At 32.7% G+C, this 21,829-nt stretch overlaps 1 protein-coding gene across 2 annotated transcripts in view; it reads right to left on the bottom strand.

The window, feature by feature from the left end:
• Positions 1 to 21,829, bottom strand: part of LOC114344733 (gastrula zinc finger protein XlCGF57.1-like) — a 61,045-nt gene that overhangs the window by 11,294 nt on the left and 27,922 nt on the right. The window contains exon 2 of one of the 2 annotated variants that reach the window (XM_028295554.2): positions 17,697 to 21,382. The exons of the other annotated variant lie outside the window; for it this stretch is intronic. Coding sequence (XP_028151355.2) covers positions 19,446 to 21,382 — 1,937 coding nt within the window. The 3' untranslated portion in view covers positions 17,697 to 19,445. Of the gene's footprint in view, positions 1 to 17,696; positions 21,383 to 21,829 lie in introns of those variants that run through there. 2 annotated transcript variants of the gene reach the window in all.

The following is a 21,829-nucleotide window of genomic DNA, read 5'->3' as shown; positions in this document are numbered from 1 at the left end:
GTGGAACAGTCCCGCTCTTTGGGTGGACTGTCTTGCGACCCGTTGTTTTTAAAAAATCCAGCTTTTTAGAGAATATCTGCATTTCTTATTTTAAATGTAGGTAATGATGAAACGGTGAAACAAACTCGATTATTTTGCCTCATCCAGAAACCAAAAATTGTAAATGTAATTGTAATACATTTTTGTCCCACCCTGTAGACATAAGACGATTGCGTCACGAGAGCGAGGTAGCGAGATTTGCGAGAATTTATTTCTGTCCCGAAAAAATCGTTGGAGTATAATTAAATATGGAATTGTAGTTTATCCGTCTCGTTAAAAAAAAGACGTTATATTATTTTGCAGCCATATCTAAATTCGGTTTCCTGGTTTACATTCTCGCCCGAAAACTGATCTTTTAACGTTCAGTTTGTGAGGTAATAAAGAGTTACAATGTAGTTATTGATCGACTGGCGCCATGAATTTTGAGTTTAGATACACAAACGTACGTGCTAATATAGTATCAGAAGGCACAAGTGTAGAATCATGAATTCCGCAATATTTTTCTTGAGAACTGTTTGAACTAAGAGAGGTCCGCTGATATTGCTTAATGATTCTTATTGGTTGAAGAGTTTAATTCCCTACCCAGTAGGTTGGATTTAGAATGTATTTTGATTTTCATATTGGTTGATATTAAGTGTAGGAAGCTTAGATATTTTTTTAATTGGTCAATGATAAAATAAGGAATAAACTTTTTCCTTGCTGGTTGATTAGAAGACTAGGGTAGAATGAGAGAAATGGAGTGGGTTTTGGAAGGAAGCGCTTTCGTTTAAGTTTTGAGATAGGGGTATTCAAGTTTTGGCATTCAAGTAGAGAGGTTGGTTGAAGCCTCGGGCAGAAGCCGCCACGGCGGTCTCCGAGAGAGTTATGTTTGAAGATTGAGTTCTGATGTAGTTCTTAGTCAAGTTTTTAAGTTACTGACAATGTAGAGGATTAGAAGAGGTAGGTAGAGTTAGAAACTGTTCTCCTTTCGTGGCTTGCTAGCCACAAGCCCAAATGCCGCTATTAGTCAAAGAGCCAGTTTACTTTAGTGTATATTACACTACCTAAGTTTCTTTTTGTAAGCAGTTATGAGTTAAGTGCTAATACTAATCCTAAATACCTCAAAAGTTATTTAAAAGTCAATATGAGCAGAATCATTTGGAAGTTTATTTAGTTTTGCTGAAACTTTTCATGGAAATAATTATTTTTGTACTTTTTATGCAAATTCAGTAAAAAGTGAGTGCTTTGGACATTAACAACGGGAAAAATAAGGACAGAACTATCTCCAACAAGGTATTTCATGTAAACTTTTTTTATCTACAAGAGATTCATCATTTTATTCTTTAGTTTTATGTTAATAAAAATTTGATTCATTTTGCAATAATGTTTTTGATTGATAATATTTTCTGATCGCTTTCTCTTGGTCCAGAATGATAATCAACTGAGAACACTAAGGTAGGTAATGTTATATTTATATTTATGTGTTTGTATAATAATGTAAATAATGTGTTGTGTTTGTATCTTATGATAACTATATATTTTTATTAACTTTTTACTTGAGTTATATTTTTTGAAGTTTTATGTATGTTTCATCTTTCATTTTCTTTTTATCCAATGGCGCCCCCGGAGCAATTAAATTTTTATTATATTTAAAGTATTTTTAAGAATCCACCCTCTAGGTCTCTGAGACAGTAGCTTACCGCGGCATTCCGAAAGTTAAGTAGCAAAAAGTATATTTAGTGTATTATGCCTATGACCTAATAACAATGTTTAAGTATATTTTTATGATTGTTTAATCGTTATTCAATACATAAAAATAGCACTCATGCGTGAATAGAATATATACACTTAGGACAAAAAATAGTAAAGTTTATAGACCTTAGGAAGGCATACGACACCGTGCCAAGGAAAGAACTGTACAGAGCAATGACTAAAATAGGGATACCACCTAACCTAACACAAGCAATCAAAAACATGTACAGTGGAAATGACGTAAATATAAAAATCGGAAACAAGGTAGTTGCTAACTTCAAAACAACAAAAGGATTACTACAGGGATGCCCAACGTCACCGACTCTATTTAAAATATTTTTAGAACACGCACTAACAACTTGGAAGACAAAGTGTAGGGGTATGGGAATACCGATAAGGGAAGATTATCTCTACACATTGTGTTTCGCAGACGATCAGGTGGTGATGGCTCAAGATGAAGAGAATATCAGTTACATGGTAAGAAAACTAAAAGAGGAATACAAAAAGGTGGGCCTGGAAATAAATATGAAGAAAACGGAATACTTAGTAATATCGGAAGAAGACGTAAAAAACTTAGAAGTAGAAGAACAAGTTGAAATAAAAGGAACGAAGAATTTTAAATATTTGGGCTTTATAATGTCTAAAAACGGAACAACAGAAGCAGAAATAAAAAGTAGATTGGGACAAACAAGATCTTGCATCAGACAACTCCATAATGTAATCTGGAATAAGAACATCAAGGGAAAAACAAAAAGAATGATATACCAAACAATAGTAAGAAGCATCATGACATATGCCGCAGAAATTTGGGTCATAAACAAAAAAACCCAAAAAAGCATTCTGGCAACCGAAATGGAATACTGGAGAAGATGCTGTGGTCTCACCAAAAGAGACAGAATAACAAATGAGGAGATAAGGAGAAGAATGCAAGTGGAAAAAGATGCCCTGCAATATATAGACGAGAGAAGACTGAAATGGTACGGCCACGTACGCAGAGCAGAAAACACTTGGATAAACAAGGTTGCAGAATGGAGCCCAAGAGGAACGAGAAGAAGAGGACGACCGAGAAGATCTTGGAAAAATGAAGTCAACGAAGCCTTGTCTAAGAAAGGATTGGAAGACGGAGACTGGGAAGATCGAAAAAAATGGAAGTCCTGGCTGACGGAAGGGAAACGGCATTAGCTGTAGACAGGGGCGTGCGGTGAAATTTGAAACAGGGGAAGCAATTTATAAAAAAATTGTAAAAACACCTATTTATAATGTAATTCAATTCTTCTACAATTTTTCGAAAACTTGCCTATAACTTCCTTGTACAAACGTGGATATTGTGACATTTCTTTAATCAGATTATATTTAATTGAAAAATAAAAACAAGTAAAATCCTTTATAAAAGGTATACATACTACTAGGTATACTCCCTAGGTAGTAAAAGTACTTTGCAACCCTAGGAACGAAAAGTAGGTACGACTTTCCTCCCTACAATCAGGTCAGGAAATGTATACTTTCGGTAGAGGTAGGTGGAAAAAAATATTAGTAACTCACTGGCAATATTTTTTGTGTCAATCAATATCCTCAGTCTCATATAAAGCTGTTAGTTCTGAACGTAATGAAATCAAGTCAAAATATTGTCCATAAAGACGCATCAAAGATTTTGTTTGTGTTTCAGGAAAATGTGTTTTTTTTAATGTATTAAAATTGCACAGCTAAAGAAAGTCTTGGTTATCAAAATTCTTAAAACCTATTTTCCATTCGTTGGCATATTTGATCTAAAATCTGGTAAATAGTATAGTCAGCGGTAGCACGATTCGACATCTCCAACATTATCAGTGCGTATCTATTCGTTTCCTTTTGGGCTCAAAACTTCTTGCCATCATATTATTCGAGCATTTTTCAAAGTCATCTCTCTCTTTGTTAAAAATATCTTTAAATGCGCTCATTTTTTTACACAGAAACCAATGTAGTTTATCTTGCATTGCAATACATTAAATAAATTATCTGAGAATAGAAATATTTCTGAAAAAAGCCAAGTTAAAAAGTAAAATTAAATAATTTTAAACTATCCAAAAATCCTCTCGAGCTATTTATGGTTTCTGTATCCCATTTTTCACATTTTCACCATTTTCCAAAACACTAATACATATTTTATAATATATTTATATAAATAATATTTAGTATTTATAATATAAATAATTCTATGTATTTATTTATATAAATAATTCAATAAAATCCATCTTCATACTTTCAAAAAATCAGTCAACGAAGCCCGTCATCGTCAAACGCTGGTAAATCCCATTTAAATTCACGAAAAACATCTTCGTATGCAATTGACAAAACTGCTTATAAGCTAAAGATATGCTCGAAATTTGAACTCACAGCTCACCGTGTAACCCCGATGATTTTTACATAGGCTGGAGTCGCTGGAGAGAAGCAACTTGAAAATCAGATTATTATGCCGATATAACTCCGAATACCACCGTAGAAATACGATCATGGTCCAAGTACGGAAGGATGCAGCATGCAGCGCTGCTTAGTGCTTATAGGAGTATGAGAGTATGAGTACCTATTTCATTGCTTTGTTATTTACTCTATGACAAAAATAGAGTAAAATACGTTTGTCTTTTCTTATTAGGTAAGGTAGGTACTTGCTGCTTGTACTACATAATTAAATATTCTCGTATGCAACTTAAAATCATGCTTACCTATGTGTTTGTTAATTTTTTTTTAATTATCTCAGTTACTCAGTTGGTACGGCATTACTACGGAAACCAAGGGAAGCAATGCTTCCCTTGCTTCCATGGACTGCACGCCCCTGGCTGTAGACAACCCTTTATATATATATATATATATATATATATATATATATATATATATATATATATATATATATATATATATACAAAAAATAATACTAAATAGGGAAATTAAAACGGAAGAAATAAAAAGAAGAAAGTTAGCAAGGGCAGCATTGGGCAAACTGAACTATATACTCAGAAATCAGCAAATTCAACTACATCTTAGATCTAAAGTTTTTGATGCATGTATTATTCCGATATTAACATATGGGGCACAAACATGGACAATCACAAAAAAGAATATGAACATACTCGGGGTCACTCAACATGCGATGCAAAGAGCAATTTTTTGCATATCACTTAAGGACAGGAAAATAAACACATGGATAAGACAGAAAACCAAAGTCACTAATGTGGTACAAAAATCATTAAAATTGAAATGGGAATACGCTGGACATGTAGCTAGGAGCGATCTAAACAAATGGCATAGAACAATTCTAACCTGGAGACCATACGAACACAGAGGCAGACCTCTTATGAGATGGACACATGATCTGAAACCGATGAAAAATAAAGAAGAAAATGTAGATGTACAATAAAGAGACCATTTTTTTTTAAATAAAAAAAGTTTACATCAAATACCTTGGTGGAGATAGTTCTGTCCTTATTTTTCTCGTTGTTAATGTCCAAAGCACTCACTTTTCACTGAATTTACATAAAAAGTACAAAAATGGTAATTTCCATGAAAAGTTTCAGCAAAACTAAATAAAATTCCAAATGATTCTGCTCATATTGACTTTTAAATAACTTTTGAAGTATTTAAGATTATTATTAGCACTTAACTCATAACTGCTTACAAAAAGGAACTTAGGTAGTGTAATATAAACTAAAGTAAACTGGCTATGTGCCTAATAGCGGCATTTGGCGAAAGGAGAACAGTTTCTAACTCTACCTACCTCTTCTAATCCTCTACATTTTCAGTAACTTAAAAACTTGACTAAGAACTACATCAGAACTCAATCTTCAAACTTAACTCTCTCAGACACCGCCATGGTGGCTTATGCCCGAGGCTTCAACTAACCTCTCTACTTGAATGCCGAAACTTGAATCCCCCTATCTTAAAACTTGAACGAAAACGCTTCCTTCCAAAGCCCACTCCATTTCTCTCATTCTACCCTAGTCCTCTAATACTCTAATCAACCAACAAGAAAAAAGTTTAATCCTTTCTTTTTTTTTGTCATTGACCAATTAATATATCTAAGCTTCCTACACTTATTATCAACTAATAGGGAAAATCAAAATACATTCTAGATCCAACCTACTGGGTAAGGAATTATACTCTTCAACCAATAAGGATCATTAAGCAAAATCAGCGGACCTCTCTTAGTTCTAACAGTTCTCAAGAAAAATATTACTGAATTCACGATTCTACACTTGTGCCTTCTGATACTATATTAGCACGTTTGTATATCTAAACTCAAAATTCATGGCACCAGTCATCATTAACTACATTGTAACTCTTTATTATCTCACAAGCTTAACGTTAAAAGATCAGTTTTCGGACGAGAATGTAAACCAGGAAACCGAATTTAGATATGACTGCAAAATAATATAACGTATTTTTTTAACAAGACGGATAAACTACAATTCCATATTGAATTATACTCCATCGTGTTTTTCGGGACAGAAATAAAGTCCTTGCATTCGTTCTTATGTCTACGGGGTGGGACAAAAATGTATTACAATGACATTTACAATTTTTGGTTTCTGGATGAGGCAAAATAATTGTGACATTTAATAGTATTATGGTTAATATAAACAAGAATAAAAAACCGCTAAACGCCGGAAAATGAGTGGCGCATAAAATATTCCAGCTACAAAAGATCTGATATGAATGTTACGTGGCGCGAAAATGGATTTTCATTTGATGCAAAACAAAATTCTAGTTTTATTTTAAAAGATTTTTCCATAATATTTGCTAAATTTGAAGTAAACGCGCCACAAAAGAGTAACTTTGATACAGTTTGAATTTTGAAACTCTTTTGTGGCGCGTTTACTTCAAATTTAGCAAATATTATGGAAAAATCTTTTAAAATAAAACTAGAATTTTGTTTTGCATCAAATGAAAATCCATTTTCGCGCCACGTAACATTCATATCAGATCTTTTGTAGCTGGAATATTTTATGCGCCACTCATTTTTACGGCGTTTAGCGGTTTTTTATTCTTATATCAGGAGTTTTTCAAAGTTATTTATAAATTAAATGTATGAAGTTGAATGCAATGTTCCTCTATTACACGTCAAGCTTTATAAATGGTCATCTTTGTTGCATTATCTCCCAAATTATCTAGTGACCATCGAATGTACACTAGATTTTTTTCTATTCGAAATAGATTGAAAAAAAATATATTGAGATGGCCGGTAAATGAAGTCGGATTGCCCGTTGCCAGATCAAATTTAGCTTCGTAACCACTACAACTCATAAATCATTTGGGGAATAATCGTTAATTGGATTATACTTTTGTATCTTAATAACTTCTCTAAACGGCTTAACCGATTTTGATCAGTAAACATGAGTTTGAAACGTATTGACCAGTAGTATCTGATGGATCTAAGGTCAAGTATGATAACTGAAGCTATTAGGTACAGGAATTATTTAGCTTTCGAAACCGTTTTTCCCACAGAAAATAGATTTTGAATTTTCCCGGATATGAGGTATACATCGTTAGATTCGTCTTGAGTCCTTATACAAACGCTAAGTTATTGGCACAATTCGTACGTTGAAATGTTGAGTAATTGTCGAAAAACCAAAATTTTCAAAGTTTAGTTTTTCAGTTTTTCGGCTATACTGAGCCGTGTGTATGTCTGATCCTGACGGCTTGGACACCATTTGAAAGCTTAAGTCAACACTATTGATTTGATATATTTGCGGTTCTCATGCCTCTTCTTGATCCGAATATATATACCCCCAAAAAATATGCCGTTTTGTACTTACAAAGTCCTATAGCTGGCTTATGGGTGGTCAAAAGTCACAAACTACACCGGTTCTAAATCGGCCCTGACCCCGTCTTTAAATACAGAGAAAAAATATCAAATCGGTTTAACTTTCAAACACACATACATACATATCCACAAACATTTCCCTTTTTTAAATAAAAATTGAGTCACATTTCTAAGCTCTATAACTTTTGAATGGTATAACCGATTTTCAAAATTAGACATGCGTTGGAAAGGTAATGATCAGTTCTATTAGAAACCGCAAAGGTTGGACTTAAATTTTCGAAGTTTTTGGGAGTTTTGGGGACCAGAACGAAAAACAGACCCTAAATAGGAAGGGCCGTAAAATCGACACCCTTGGACCAAAATGGATGGTTGACATATGAATGGGTGAGTCTTTTTCTGAACTTGAAGATGGGAGTTGGCACAATTTTCAATTCAGTCAGATTTAGAAAATTGAAAATTTCGTGTATATAATAGTGTCGCGTGTAGGGGGGTGTATTTCTGCGCCACTGGCGAGAACTGCCGTTATCTGGTAATCTTTCCGGTATAAAACTAACAGCTTCGATAACTAATAAATCGAAAACTATTAATTTTATCAAAAAAATGTATAATGAACATTTTTTGTTTATAATTAATATTTTTACCAGCATTTGCGGTCAAAATATAAAAAAAAATTTCCACCCTCGAGATGAGGTGGCAACTACCCCCTTGGTAAAAGCGTCTTTCGGCATCATATAGATTTTGATCCTTGGACTATCCACTACTTATTGTCAAATTTTTAAACAAATCTATCCATTCTGTAAAAATTGCGAAGTGAAAAATTTCAGTTCCTGGACTAATTATACCTTTGGAGCTCTATAATTTCTGAACGGCTTACCTGATGTTGATCACTAAACATGAATTTGAAACGTATTGACAAGTAGTATCTGATGCATCCAAGATCGAGTATGATAACTGAACGTATTACAGGAATTATTGAGCTTGAAAAACCGTTTTTCCCATAAGAAATAGATTTGATCATACTTATGAACCCTATAACTTAAAAATTCGAATTTTCCCAGATATAAGGTATACACCGTTAGACGCGTCCTGAGTCCTTCTACAAACGCTCAGTTATTGGCGCAATTCGTAGGTTGAAATTTTGAGTAATTGTCGAAAAACCAAAATTTTCAAAGTTTAATTTTTCAGTTTTTTGGCTATGGTGAGCAGTGCGTATGTCTCAGCTTGATCGCTTAAGGGTCATTTGAAAGCTTAACTCAACCCTATTAATTTGGTGTATTTGCGGTTTTCCTGTCTTTTCTTGAACCTAAGATATATACGCCCAAAAAATATGCTATTTTGTATCTACTTAGTCCTCTAGCTAACTTACGGGTAGTCAGAAGTCAAAAATTGGACCGGTTCTGAATCGGCCCTCACACCCTCTTGAAACACAGAAAAAAAATTCAGATCGGTTTAACTTTACCACATACATACATACAAACATACATACATATCCACAAACATTTTCCATTTTTTAAATAAAAATTGAGTCATATTTCTGAGCTCGATAACTTTTGGATGGTACAACCGATTTTCAAAATTAAACATGCGTTGGAAAGGTAATGATCTATGCTATCAGAAGTCGCAAAGGTCGGGCTTAAATTTTTGAAATTTTTGGAAGTTTTGGGGACGAGAACGAAAAACAGGCTTTAAATGGGAAGGGCCGTAAATTCCACACCCTTGGACCAAAATGGAGAAGTAACATATGGATGGACGAGTCTTTTCGTAAACTTTAAGATGGGATGTGGCCCAATTTTCCATTCAGTCAGGTTTAGAAAATCGAAAATTTCGTGTATATATAGTGTCGCTTGTAGGGGTGTTGTGCGCCACTGGTGAGAACTGCCGTTCTCTGTGGATATGTAAAAACACATCTAATGAATGAAGGGCATTAGGCAATGGATCAAGTTAGATTTAGTCATAGAGGTAGAGTACCAATAAGGTAAAATTTAATGCTCTTTTTTAGCTTTTGTAGCAGTTTTTTTTATTTATTTCTAGTAAGTACCCACAGAATAAGCAATGAGTAAAAAAAGAGAATACAAAATAGATAGTATGGTGTGATTAATGCAATGCTGAATATTCGGTCTTACATGGTGGAAAAAACGATATTACTAAAGTCTAGCGACAAAGAGACAAAAAAGTGTTTTGAATAATGCTGATTCCCTAAAATGTAACAGTTTTTTTCGTAGTGCCAACTTTGGCAACACGAAAACTGTTATTTCGAATTTTTTGTCTTTTCATCTCTTTAACTTTACTATATAGTTCTTCTATTTCTTGTGTACAATCATACTTCATTTGGGTGATATCCTCGACTACACTTTTCATTCCTGCGATTTTATCCATATTGAATTCTAGTTGGTTAGCTTTTACTGTTTGTTGAGGGATCTGGCCACTATCTTACATTCTCTAAAAATTTCTTGCTCCTCTTGGGACAAATTATCCTCAATCCTGCCGCTCTTCATGGGTTAGTAAAATAAAAGAAAATAAATACCGACACAAATGAACGTCACGGTTTATTTAGCCGCACCTGTATTAAGTTTATTTAAAACGTTCTCTACAGTTTTTTCACTATGAAAGAGATAACGACACCTACTCCAGTTCACCCATCGGAAACGATGACTTCCTTTTGCATTTTTATTTGTTTGAAATAACACTATTAGCTTTCGCAAACTATGTGGTAATGTTATTTAAATAATTTTATTTTTATTATGTTTAAGTATACCTCGACACCGTAAGGTACAAGAGGACGGCTAAAGTAAGTAACATATTTAAGTATTTTAAATGTGTGGTCTGCTTTAACAAACAGGTACAGAAACCAGTATTTGTTTTTTTATTATCTTAAAGTTAAGTGATGGCTTCTTATTGCAAAATTATAATATGTTTACTGTCCAAATGACAAAAATATTCAGTGCACTTTTAATATACAGTGAGGACGTTTGAGTTGGAATGAATTCATTTTCTAAGAATGAGTGATTCTGGAGATAAATCCCGAAACAGGTCTATTTTTATTTTTAAATTATAATTTTTTTGGCATATATAAGTATATACAGGGTGATTCATTAAGAATGTTCAAACTCTGAGTTGTAGATTCTAGACCTCAAAATATTAAGATTTAACCCAAATTACTTAAATAAAATGTACGTTGCTGAGTTACAGGGTGTTTTATTTAAAAACTTAATAACTAGTTTTACCCAGTACTTTATAACTAAATGACATATCCTCGTCAAACTTTGCAGAAAGTGTAGTTACTTTACACCCTACTAAATTACGATAAACAAACGTTTCTGGCTACTACCAGAGGCGTGAGACAGGGAGCAGTGAATGCTTTACACTTCCCAAATTCTACGCCCCTGGCGGAATTGCTATTTTAGCACAATATTTCTATTATCCAGTACTTATCCAGTTGAGGTACACAATGCACTCTTAATTCGTAACATTAAAGTCATTAGTTTTCGAGATATTTGAAGTTGAAAATGAAACGGCACAGCTATTTTGATTAAATGCATTGTGTCCCTTTATTTTTAACTTCAAATATCTCGAAAACTAATTATTTTATCGGTACGAATGAAGAGTATATTATTTATGTAGAAAGTATGGGAGAATCGAAAAATTGCACTAAAATAGTAATTCCGCCTGTGGCGCAGCATATGGGAAGAGTCAACCATTCACTTTCCTCTGTCGTACACCTCTGATAGTAGCCAGAAAGGTTTATTTAACACATTTTAGTAGGTTGTACAGTACCTACACTTTCTGCTAAGTATGATAAGGATATGTCAATTACTTTTAAAGTACTGGATACGAATAGTCAATATCTATGTAATATGGATGTTTGATTTAAAAATTAAAAAAAATGTTTGTACCCAATACTTTAAAAGTATTTGAAATGTACTCATCTCACGTTCCAAAAAGTGTAGGTACTGTACCGGGTGTCCCAATAAGAATGGCTCTCGGCCATACCTCAGGAACCGTTTATACTACAGCTTTGGAAAAAAAAATTTATAACGAAAGTTGCCCCCAGAAAAGCCTGGAAATTATTTTCATAATTGTAAGTCCACCGCTAGAGGGCGTAATTGAATATCAAAAATTAAAAAATCGAAATTTTACAAAATTTGCCTAATGAAAGGGCACTAGAAATCCAATCATCGTATTCTTCATACAATTCTGTGCATATTTTATTTCACAAGTTTAAGTCTACCTGTGCAAATAAGAGGTGGGGGTGAGTGGGAACCTTGTTATGAAAAAATCGCTGTAAGTCCGGTTCTGCTTAATCGATTTTTACAAACTTGGCCTTGTTGAAAACAGCTCTTTTTCGTCAATGTAATAGTTATAATTTGGAAACAGCCTATTACGTAATATGCCGGCTAGGAGGCGCTATTTATTTTCTTTTTAGAAATCTAGTTTTCTTTGGAAAATATTAAATACAAGTATGTATTTTTTTTCCTGTATTACAAAATTAGACTAAATTAGCAACAGAATACCGAAAACCGCATGTCGATGCCTTTTTTCTATCTCGAGATATCTTAAGAAACGTGTAAATTTTAAACATAACTGTTGCTGTCATATAAGTGGAAATATATAGAAGCACGTAGCTATGAAAAAAAAAACAAAGGAACATTGTCCAGAGGTCACCGTATATAATGAATTAAAACAACAATAAGACAAATAACACTATAAAATATAACAAAAAAAAAAGAGTGTGTGTACTTTGTACGCGAGTATCTATTATTATGATTTTAACGAAATAAATATATTTTAAACAGTTTAATTTTATTTTTATTTAAATATTACACTAATTTTAATACTTAAAATAATATCAAAAAAAATAGTGTTAATATGTAAATTTTTATGAATTGTTGCCTCCGCGCATTTGCTTTTCTCTCGATAAATCGTAGAAAATGTAAAAACGTCAGATTTTCTACACAAATATTTAATTTCTATTTCATTATATTTTAATATCAATTATGTATATATATATATATATATATATATATATATATATATATATATATATATATATATATATCCAAAGTGGAAACAAGTAGTGTACCATGAAAAAAAAAAAATAGAACTATTAAAAGTATTAACTTCAAGAAGTCATCATGTGTCAAATTATGTGTCAAATCAGTAAAACATAAAAATTTGTTCATTGATGGTTTGTTTCTATTAAATTCTATATAAAATTTGTACAGAGTGAAATTCAAGATGATTCTTACAAACTAAGAAGCATTTGACATGATAGCCACATTCTTTGAATGCATAAGAAATGCAACTGTTGCGGCTAGAATATATGCAATGAAATATCCCCAAAGACGTCACCCCAGTAGTAGAGTTTTTCATATTTTGTTTTGATTTATTATATACGGTGACATCTGGAAAATGTTTCTTTGTTTTATTCCATAGCACACTACTTGCTTCTATATATTTCCACTTATATGACAGCAACAGTTATGTTTAAAATTTACACGTTTCTTAAGATATCTCGGGATAGAAAAAAGGTATAGACATGCGATTTTCGGTATTCTGTTGCTAATTTAGTCTAATTTTGTAATACAGGAAAAAAATACATACTTGTATTTAATATTTTCCAAAGAAAACTAGATTTCTAAAAAGAAAATAAATAGCGCCTCCTAGCCGGCATATTACGTAATAGGCTGTTTCCAAATTATAACTATTACATTGACGAAAAAGAGCTGTTTTCAACAAGACCAAGTTTGCAAAAATCGATTAAGCAGAACCGGACTTACAGCGATTTTTTCATAACAAGGTTCCCACTCACCCCCATCTCGTATTTGCACAGGTAGACTTAAACTTATGAAATAAAATATGCGCAGAATTTTATGAAGAATACGATAATCGGATTTCCAGTGCCCTTTCATTAGGCAAATTTTGTAAAATTTGGATTTTTTAATTTTTGATATTCAATTACGCCCCAATTGATATTCAATTTTAGCAACTTTTAGCTACATACTTACTTCTAGCCCCTTTTAGCAACAAGATGGCGACCTCTGGAACACACGCATTGTCAGAGCTCTCGCAAAATTTAAATCAAAAATGTGGTAAATGTAATAGAAAATTTGTAAAAGGTGTGAAGTGTTGTTTGTGTCAATCTACCCTTCACTTAAAATGTGCAAATGTTGAGGAAAATGTTGACGTTAGTGACTTTAAGTGCGAAAGCTGTGACATACTGGATAACGACTTTTATGATGCCATTGAGGATTTATCAAATGCCGGCAAGTTTAATTCCAAATTATTTATCTACATGTTTAAACAAAAAGATGATTTAATTAACGAACTTAATGATAAAATAAAAATTCTGAATTGTCAAATAGAATTATTAAATAAATTAAACACAATTAACCATTTGCCAATTGATTCAAATACAGACAAGATAGCTAATTTAAAACCGGCCTTGCTAAGACAAAACCAGATTGACAAAATTGCCACAAAAACTACATTAACAAATGTAGTACCCACTACTAGCAAAAACGATGGGAATTCCTTTTGTGAACAAAAACAAGACCACAACAAAATAACACGCAATCAACTGTCTACAGAAATTTTAAAAATAGAAACACAGAAAAAATGTCAAGAGATTATAAATCTACCAATAACAGAGGCTAAAGAAGAATGGACTGAAGTGAAAAGAAATAAACAAAGAAGAAAAAAGATAAATAGACCCCAAATTGTTGGTACTAGCACCGAGGGAGCTGCTGCCGGCATAAAGGGTGTCCCTAAATTCACCGACTTGCATGTATACAGAGTTGACCCAGCTACCGATGTGGCTACGATAGAAAATTTACTCAAATCGCACTTCCCAGAGGTTTTATGTGAATCTATAACATCCAACCGTTTATGCATCCTTCAAAGTAAGAATATATCAAGAGAATTTTAAGAAGGCCATGAACCCATCGATCTGGCCTAAAAATGCATGTGTTAATAGTTTTTTATACCTTCGGAACAATTACAAACTCCAATCCCAGAGGTAATGTTTAACCCTGAGCTGATGCTACTTAATGTCCAAAGTATTAGTGTTGAAAAAGCTTGTGAAATTTCTTTAGAAATTAATAACTTTAAGGGTATAAACGTAATTTGTTTAACAGAATTATGGGAGACAATTGACTCTGTAGACTACGTTTACCTTGAAGGTTATAATCTAGTAAGTAACTACACCCGTGACAACTTCTGCAGAGGTGGAGGCGTAGGAATATGGGTTAGAAATGGTATAAAATCAAACAAAATCGATGTTCACGAGTTTTGTGTTAATAAACATTCAGAATTTTGTTGCATTTCATATAAAGACAGATTAAATAACATAGTTATAAAAATAAACTGTTATAGGTCCCCCTCTAGCAATATTAATACTTTTTTAGAAAATCTCGAGTCGGTTTTAAATTTCGTTTTTAAATCTAATACCTATATTATTGTATGCGGTGATTTTAATATTGATACAAGATATTTAAATTATGATGTTATCAAACTACAAAATGTCCTTTCTTCTTTTAATGTAAATTTTAATCTCGTAAAATGGCCCACTAGGGTCACGGATACCAGCATTACGACGATTGATAACGTCTTTGTTAATTTTTTAAACTCTTCTGTTACTTGTGTAAACGACAATACTGTGTCCGACCATCGAACTGTACTGATTGAGTTTGATTTTGGGGCGGGTGAGTCGAGTGTTTTCTATCAAAAAAGAAATTTTAATGACATTACTATAAATAAATTTATAAATGACAACTCAAATGAGGACTGGAATCAAATATATGGTATCCTAGATACAAATATTGCTTTTAATACCTTTTTTAATATTTTTATGTATCAGATGAAAATTGCAATTCAAGGGACTGGACTGCGCTCCGTATTCTAATTGAAAAGTAAGATTGTTTTGCCTTCGCATTGCAACTGAATTAAAAATAAAATTTTTATTTTATTTTTTTATGTATCATTTTAACATAAATTTTCCTATTATAAATAAAAAGTCCAAATTAAATAGTAATAAATGGGTTAATAATGAGGTGAGACAATCAAGTTATTAACTGAAAAATTTGCATGCATTATCTAGGGCATTTCCAGAGTTGCGTGATTATTTTAGACATAAAAAAAAGAGAGCATCAAAAGCTTCTAAATTTGACCAAAAAATGCCATTACAAGATATAATAAACACCTCAGATAATCCTTCTAAAAGTGCTTGGAAAATTATATCTGATTTTTCAAAAAGTAAAAAAAATGAGAGTAACATAACACTTTCAAACGGGGATAACTTAATTATAGATTCATTAGAAATAGCCAATAAATTTAACCTATTTTTTAAAAATGCTCCATTGGATGCAATTGCGACCATTCCAAACAAACCTGATAGTACATATATTTGTAATAACACTGTTTTGGATGACCACTTTCTTCTACATCCGTACACTACAATAGAATTAAACAAATTATTAAACCAAAAACTAAAAAACAAAAAATCTCAGGGCTTTGATGAAATCCCTGGGTTTTAATAAAAAAGGTTGTTTCTTTTATAATATCGTCATTAATATATTTAGTTAATTTATCATTTTCAAATGGCAATTTTCCAGATTGTATAAAAACGGGAAAGGTGTTACCAATTCATAAAAAAGGTGACCCAAAACTAGTAAATAATTACCGTCCAATAACAGTTTCTTCGGTATTTTCAAAAATTTTTGAATACAGTTATTTACAAACACTTAACTCATTTTTACAGACGAATAAAGTGATTGTTAGTAACCAACATGGTTTCCAGTCCAAAAAATCTACCCATACAGCAATGCATTCCTTTTATAATACTCTCACATCTCTAATAGACACTGGAGAGAGTCCTGTTGGGATATTTTGTGATCTTAGCAGGGCTTTCGACTGTGTAAATCACGAAATTTTATTTTATAAATTAAAAAATATCGGCATTCAAGGACGTGCGTTAAATTGGTTAACATCATATTTAACTGCACGTCGTCAATACGTCAGCTTAACAGAAAAAGGAAAATTATCAAATGCGACGCATAAATCCAACTATCTCGATATTGACATAGGTGTACCGCAAGGCTCAATTTTAGGACCTGTTCTCTTTCTTATTTATGTAAACAATGTTGTCTCGGTTAACTCGGATGGACATTTCACGATATTTGCAGACGACATAAATGTAATAGTCAATGGACCTGATACTTCTTTGAAGTCCAAATGTAACAGCTTACTGTCAGATCTTTAAAACTGGTTCTGTAAGAACTATTTATTGTTGAACACCCAAAAAACTCTTTTCATGCAGTTCCATAATAGACAACGATGTATTAACCCAATTAACTTAAATATAAATAATAATGATATTGAACTTGTTTCATCATTAAAGTTCTTAGGACTTCATTTAGATGAATGTCTTAATTGGAGGAAGCATTGTGATGCGCTGGCCGCAAAGTTAAACTCAGTAACGTTTTTGTTTCGAAATTTAAAACAAGTATTAACGGAGAAACAATTAATAATGCTTTATTGTGCCCAAGCCGAATCTCGTTTGAGATACGGGATTTGTTTTTGGGGATCAAGTTCCCATATCAATGAAGTCTTTTTTGCACAAAAAAGAATAATACGGACTATTGCTGGTATCCCTCATAAAACAAGTTGTAGGCAATACTTTCAAAATTTCAAAATATTGCCATTGGCCTGTATTTATATTCTGGAGACTTGTATATATATATATATTTAATAACCTCGAAAATTTTAAAACCAATGGGCCAATACATAACATGAACACTAGATATAAAGATACCTTGCGTGCCCCAATGTGTAGGGGAAATATATATTGCAGGTCCCCGAGTATAATGGGACAAAGACTCTAATCGTTTACCAACCCATATAAAATTGTGTAAGAGCCTGACAAGCTTTAAACTAAATTTAAAGGAATTTCTGATGACACATTTTTTATGCGGTTGAAGAATTTCTTCAATTATAATGTATTTTCATTGTTAGTTTGTGTAGTGAAATTGTTTATTTGTATGCTATATTTACTTAATGTATTACTTTTGACAAATTCTATACATACTCTGTCTGTCTAAAAGAAAATAAAGTATTTATTTAATTAACTAAAACACCCTCACTGTATATTGTATATATGTATCACGAATATATTATAAATAACACAGTTTTTATTTCCCTTTAAATGTAACTATATAGGTAAGTTAACAGAAACTCCGGAAGATCTCCAAACACTGATAAACAGAATAGTAGAGTGCAGCGAAAAGTTCGGTTTATCACTTAACATCAAAAAAACAAAAATAATGATGGTGTCGAAATCTCCACAGGATTTTTCTGACATAACCGTACATGATCAAAGAATTGAGCGTGTTAGAAAATATAATTACCTGGGAACTGTTATTAATGAAAACTTTAATCATAGTATATGATATACATGGTATACTTTTACCAAAATGAAAACAGTTTTATGCGGAAGAGAGCTAAGTTTAAATCTTAAAATTCGCCTCATGAGATGTTACGTGCTGTCAGTTCTTTTCTATGGAATGGAAGCTTGGACACTGAAAAAGATCGACACAAGGAAAATAGAAGCATTCGAGATGTGGATGTACCGCAGGATACTGAGAATATCGTGGACAGAGAGAGTGACAAACATGGAAGTGTTGCGAAGGATGCAGAAAGAAAAAGAACTTGCGCTTACTATTAAAAAACGCAAACTGCAATACTTGGGACATATAATGAGGGGACAAAAGTACCAGCTACTACAATTAATTATTCAGGGAAAAATAATAGGTAAAAGATCCATTGGCAGAAGAAAACATACATGGTTGAAGAATTTAAGAGACTGGTACAAGTGCAGCAGCTGCCAATTATTTAGATCTACGGTATCAAAAATACGCATAGCCTTGATGATAGCCAAACTTCGGAACGAGGACGGCACCTGAAGAAGAAGATATAGGTAAGTACCTAAATATTAGACGTTGATTTTTGAATACTTATTTCTTAATGTTAAATCCCAACCCTCCAATATATTTCTAAGTTTATTCATATAAGACTTACATACTAATTAAGAATCTACATAAATATCTATCTACCGCATACAAAAAACTTATTTTAATCACTTGGTTTTTTATCGTATATATTAGTTTCTGAAATTTATACTAAAGGTGCACATCCTACGGTCATGCCATCGCGTCAAATATCGTGATATACAGCCAAATATTGATCGTGAGTGTTGCATCATGATCGCTTTTTTGGCGTGATGTCAAAATCCGGATTTCCATTCGCTTCGTAATCCATCGCGTCATGCCGTTGCTTGACGCCAAGCCATCATGCCGTCTACTCGTGAGTGGTGATAGACCGTGTCATGCCATCGCGCCACCCTCCCGTCAATGTCCAAAATCACGTCCATTTTTCGTTCATTCTAGGTCGAGTTCGTTCTTCTTCGGCAATCTTCGGAACCCCACATTGTGCTTCTTCACTTAACCACGTCAAATACGAAATAATAACAAATTTGGAGTGATCGTGAATGGGCTATGATTTTGGCGTCAATCCATTTGACTGAAGCCATTTCGCGTAGCTGTAAATGGATTGACCGTGAATGCCCAGCTTAACACTCATAATATGTAAAATTACCGTAATTTCGTTAACGTAATTTTACTTTAAATGCGTTGAAATGTTTTCAGTTGACGTTTCCAAACTTGTATTTGTACTTTCAACTCTTTTAAAACAATTGAACTGTTTTTGACCAATTTCAAATATTTAATTCGGAGCACTGCTCTCAGTTACTGTTAGGATAACACACTACTCTCTCCAATAATTCGTTTATTTATATTTAGGTTTATATTTTTATATCTCATTCAAAGAGTCTTTAACCAGTATGCAATCTCATATGCGATTTTAAAACTTGTTTGGTTGAAAACTGCTTACTGCAAATTTGACATTCAAATGGTTTTTCACCAGTATGCACCCTCATATGTGTTTTTAATGAGCCTTTAATTGAAAACTTTTTGGTGCAAATTTCACATTCAAACAGTTTTTCATCAGTATGTACTCTCATAATATGTTGTTTTAAATACCCTTTCATTGAAAACTGTTTGGTGCATATTTCACATTTAAATGATTTTTCATCAGTCTGCAATTTCATTTCACCAGTATGCACTCGCATATGCCTTTTTAAAATTTGTTTCGTTGTAAGATGTTTATTACAAATTTCACATTCAAACGGTTTTTCACCAATATGCACTTTCATATGTCTGTTTACATAATCCTTTGTTGAAAATGGTTTGTTGCAAATTTGACATTTAAATGATTCATTATTATGCAATTTCATATGTACTCTTAAAGAACTCTTTGCTGAAAACTGTTTGGTGCAAATTTGACATTTAAATGGTTTTTCGCCAGAGTGCGATTTCATATGTATTTGTAAATAACACTTTGTTGAAAATTGTTTGGCGCAAATTTCACATTCAAATAATGGTTTTTCATCAGTATGCACTGTCATATGCCGTTGTAGAGCTTGTTTGGTTGAAAGCAGTTTAGAGCAAATTTCACATTCAAATAATGGTTTTTCACCAATCTGCAATTTCATTTCACCAGTATGCACTCTCATATGCGATTTTAAAACTGGTTTCGTTGAAAACTTTTTGAAGCAAATTTCACATTTAAATGGTTTTGGTTCTATACCAGTATGCGTTCCCATATGCCCTTTTAAAACATGTTTCTGTGAAAACTTTTTGGTGCAAATTTCACATTCAAATGGTTTTATACCAGTATGGATTCTCATATGGATTCTTAAATAACCCTTTATTGAAAACTGTTTGGTGCATATTTGACATTTAAATAGTTTTTGACCAGTATGCACTGTCATGTGTATTTTTAATGTCCCTTTCAATGAAAACTGTTTGGTGCAAATTTCACATTTAAATGGTTTTTCACCAGTATGCACTGTCATATGCCGTTGTAGAAGTTGTTTAGTTGAAAGCCGTTTAGTGCAAATTTCACATTCAAATAAAGGTTTTTCACCAGTGTGCACATTCATGTGCGATTTTAAAAGTCGTTTTATTGAAAATTGTTTGGTGCAAATTTCACATTTAAATGGTTTTTCACCAGTATGCACTCTCATATGTATTTTGAATGACCCTTTCATTGAAAACTGTTTGGCGCAAATTTCACATTTAAATGGTTTTTCACCAGTATGCGCTGTCATATGCCGTTGTAGAACTTGTTTAGTTGAAAGCCGTTTAGTGCAAATTTCACATTCAAATAAAGGTTTTTCACCAGTATGTACATTTATATGCGATTTTAAAACTTGTTTCGATGAAAACTTTTTGGTGCAAATTTCACATTCAAATGGTTTTTCACTAGTATGCACTCTCATATGTGTTTTTAGTGACCCTTCCATTGAAAACTGTTTCGTGCAAATTTCACATTTAAATAGATTTTCACCAGTATGCACTGTCATATGCCGTTGTCGAGCTTGTTTATTTGAAAACCGTTTAGTGCAAATTTCACGTTCAAATGGTTTCTCATCAGTATGCACTTTCATATGTGTTTTTAAAGATTTGTGTGTTGAAAATTGTTTGCTGCAAATTTCATATCCAAAACGTTTTTCCCCAGTGTGTAATGACATATGTTCTAAACGATAACTGTTTGGAAATGATGTCTTGCAAATGATACAAATAAAATGTTGGTCTTCAGTGTTTACTTCGCTAGTTGAAGCTATATATTGGTTGAAATTACTGTCACTTCTATCATGATTTGTAAATAGGCTACTGACATCAGTTTTCATATCGTTACAGGAGAAATCTAAAATTACAATCATCTGTTAAATCAACAAAATGCAAGTAAATGAGAAATAATGTAGGTAATGAAATAATGTATGTAATGCCATTAATTGGAGAAATCAAATCTAGGCTGGGTTTAAGAAATAGGTATGTTTGTGTAGGTCATATTAGAGTAAAGTGGCCACACTTCCCGATTTTTGCGGGACAGTCCCGCTCTTTGGGGGAACTGTCTCGCGACCCGTCGTTTTTAAAAAGTCCCGCTTTTTAGAAAATATCTGCATTTCTTATTTTAAATGTAGGTAAGGTAAATATATTACATTTAGTATTATGGTGAATATAAATGTGTATCAATATAAAAACACATCAAATGAATGAAGAGCATTAGGCAATGCATCAAGTTATATTTACACATAGAGGTAGAGTACCAATAAGGTAAAATTTAATACTTGTTTTTTGCTTTTGTAGTATT

The sequence above is a fragment of the Diabrotica virgifera genome, chromosome 5 (genome assembly GCF_917563875.1).
Source record: "Diabrotica virgifera virgifera chromosome 5, PGI_DIABVI_V3a".
Classification (NCBI taxonomy): Eukaryota; Metazoa; Arthropoda; class Insecta; order Coleoptera; family Chrysomelidae; genus Diabrotica; species Diabrotica virgifera.
The sequence above is the reverse complement of the archived record's forward strand: the minus strand, read 5'-3'. Positions and strand labels throughout refer to the sequence as shown.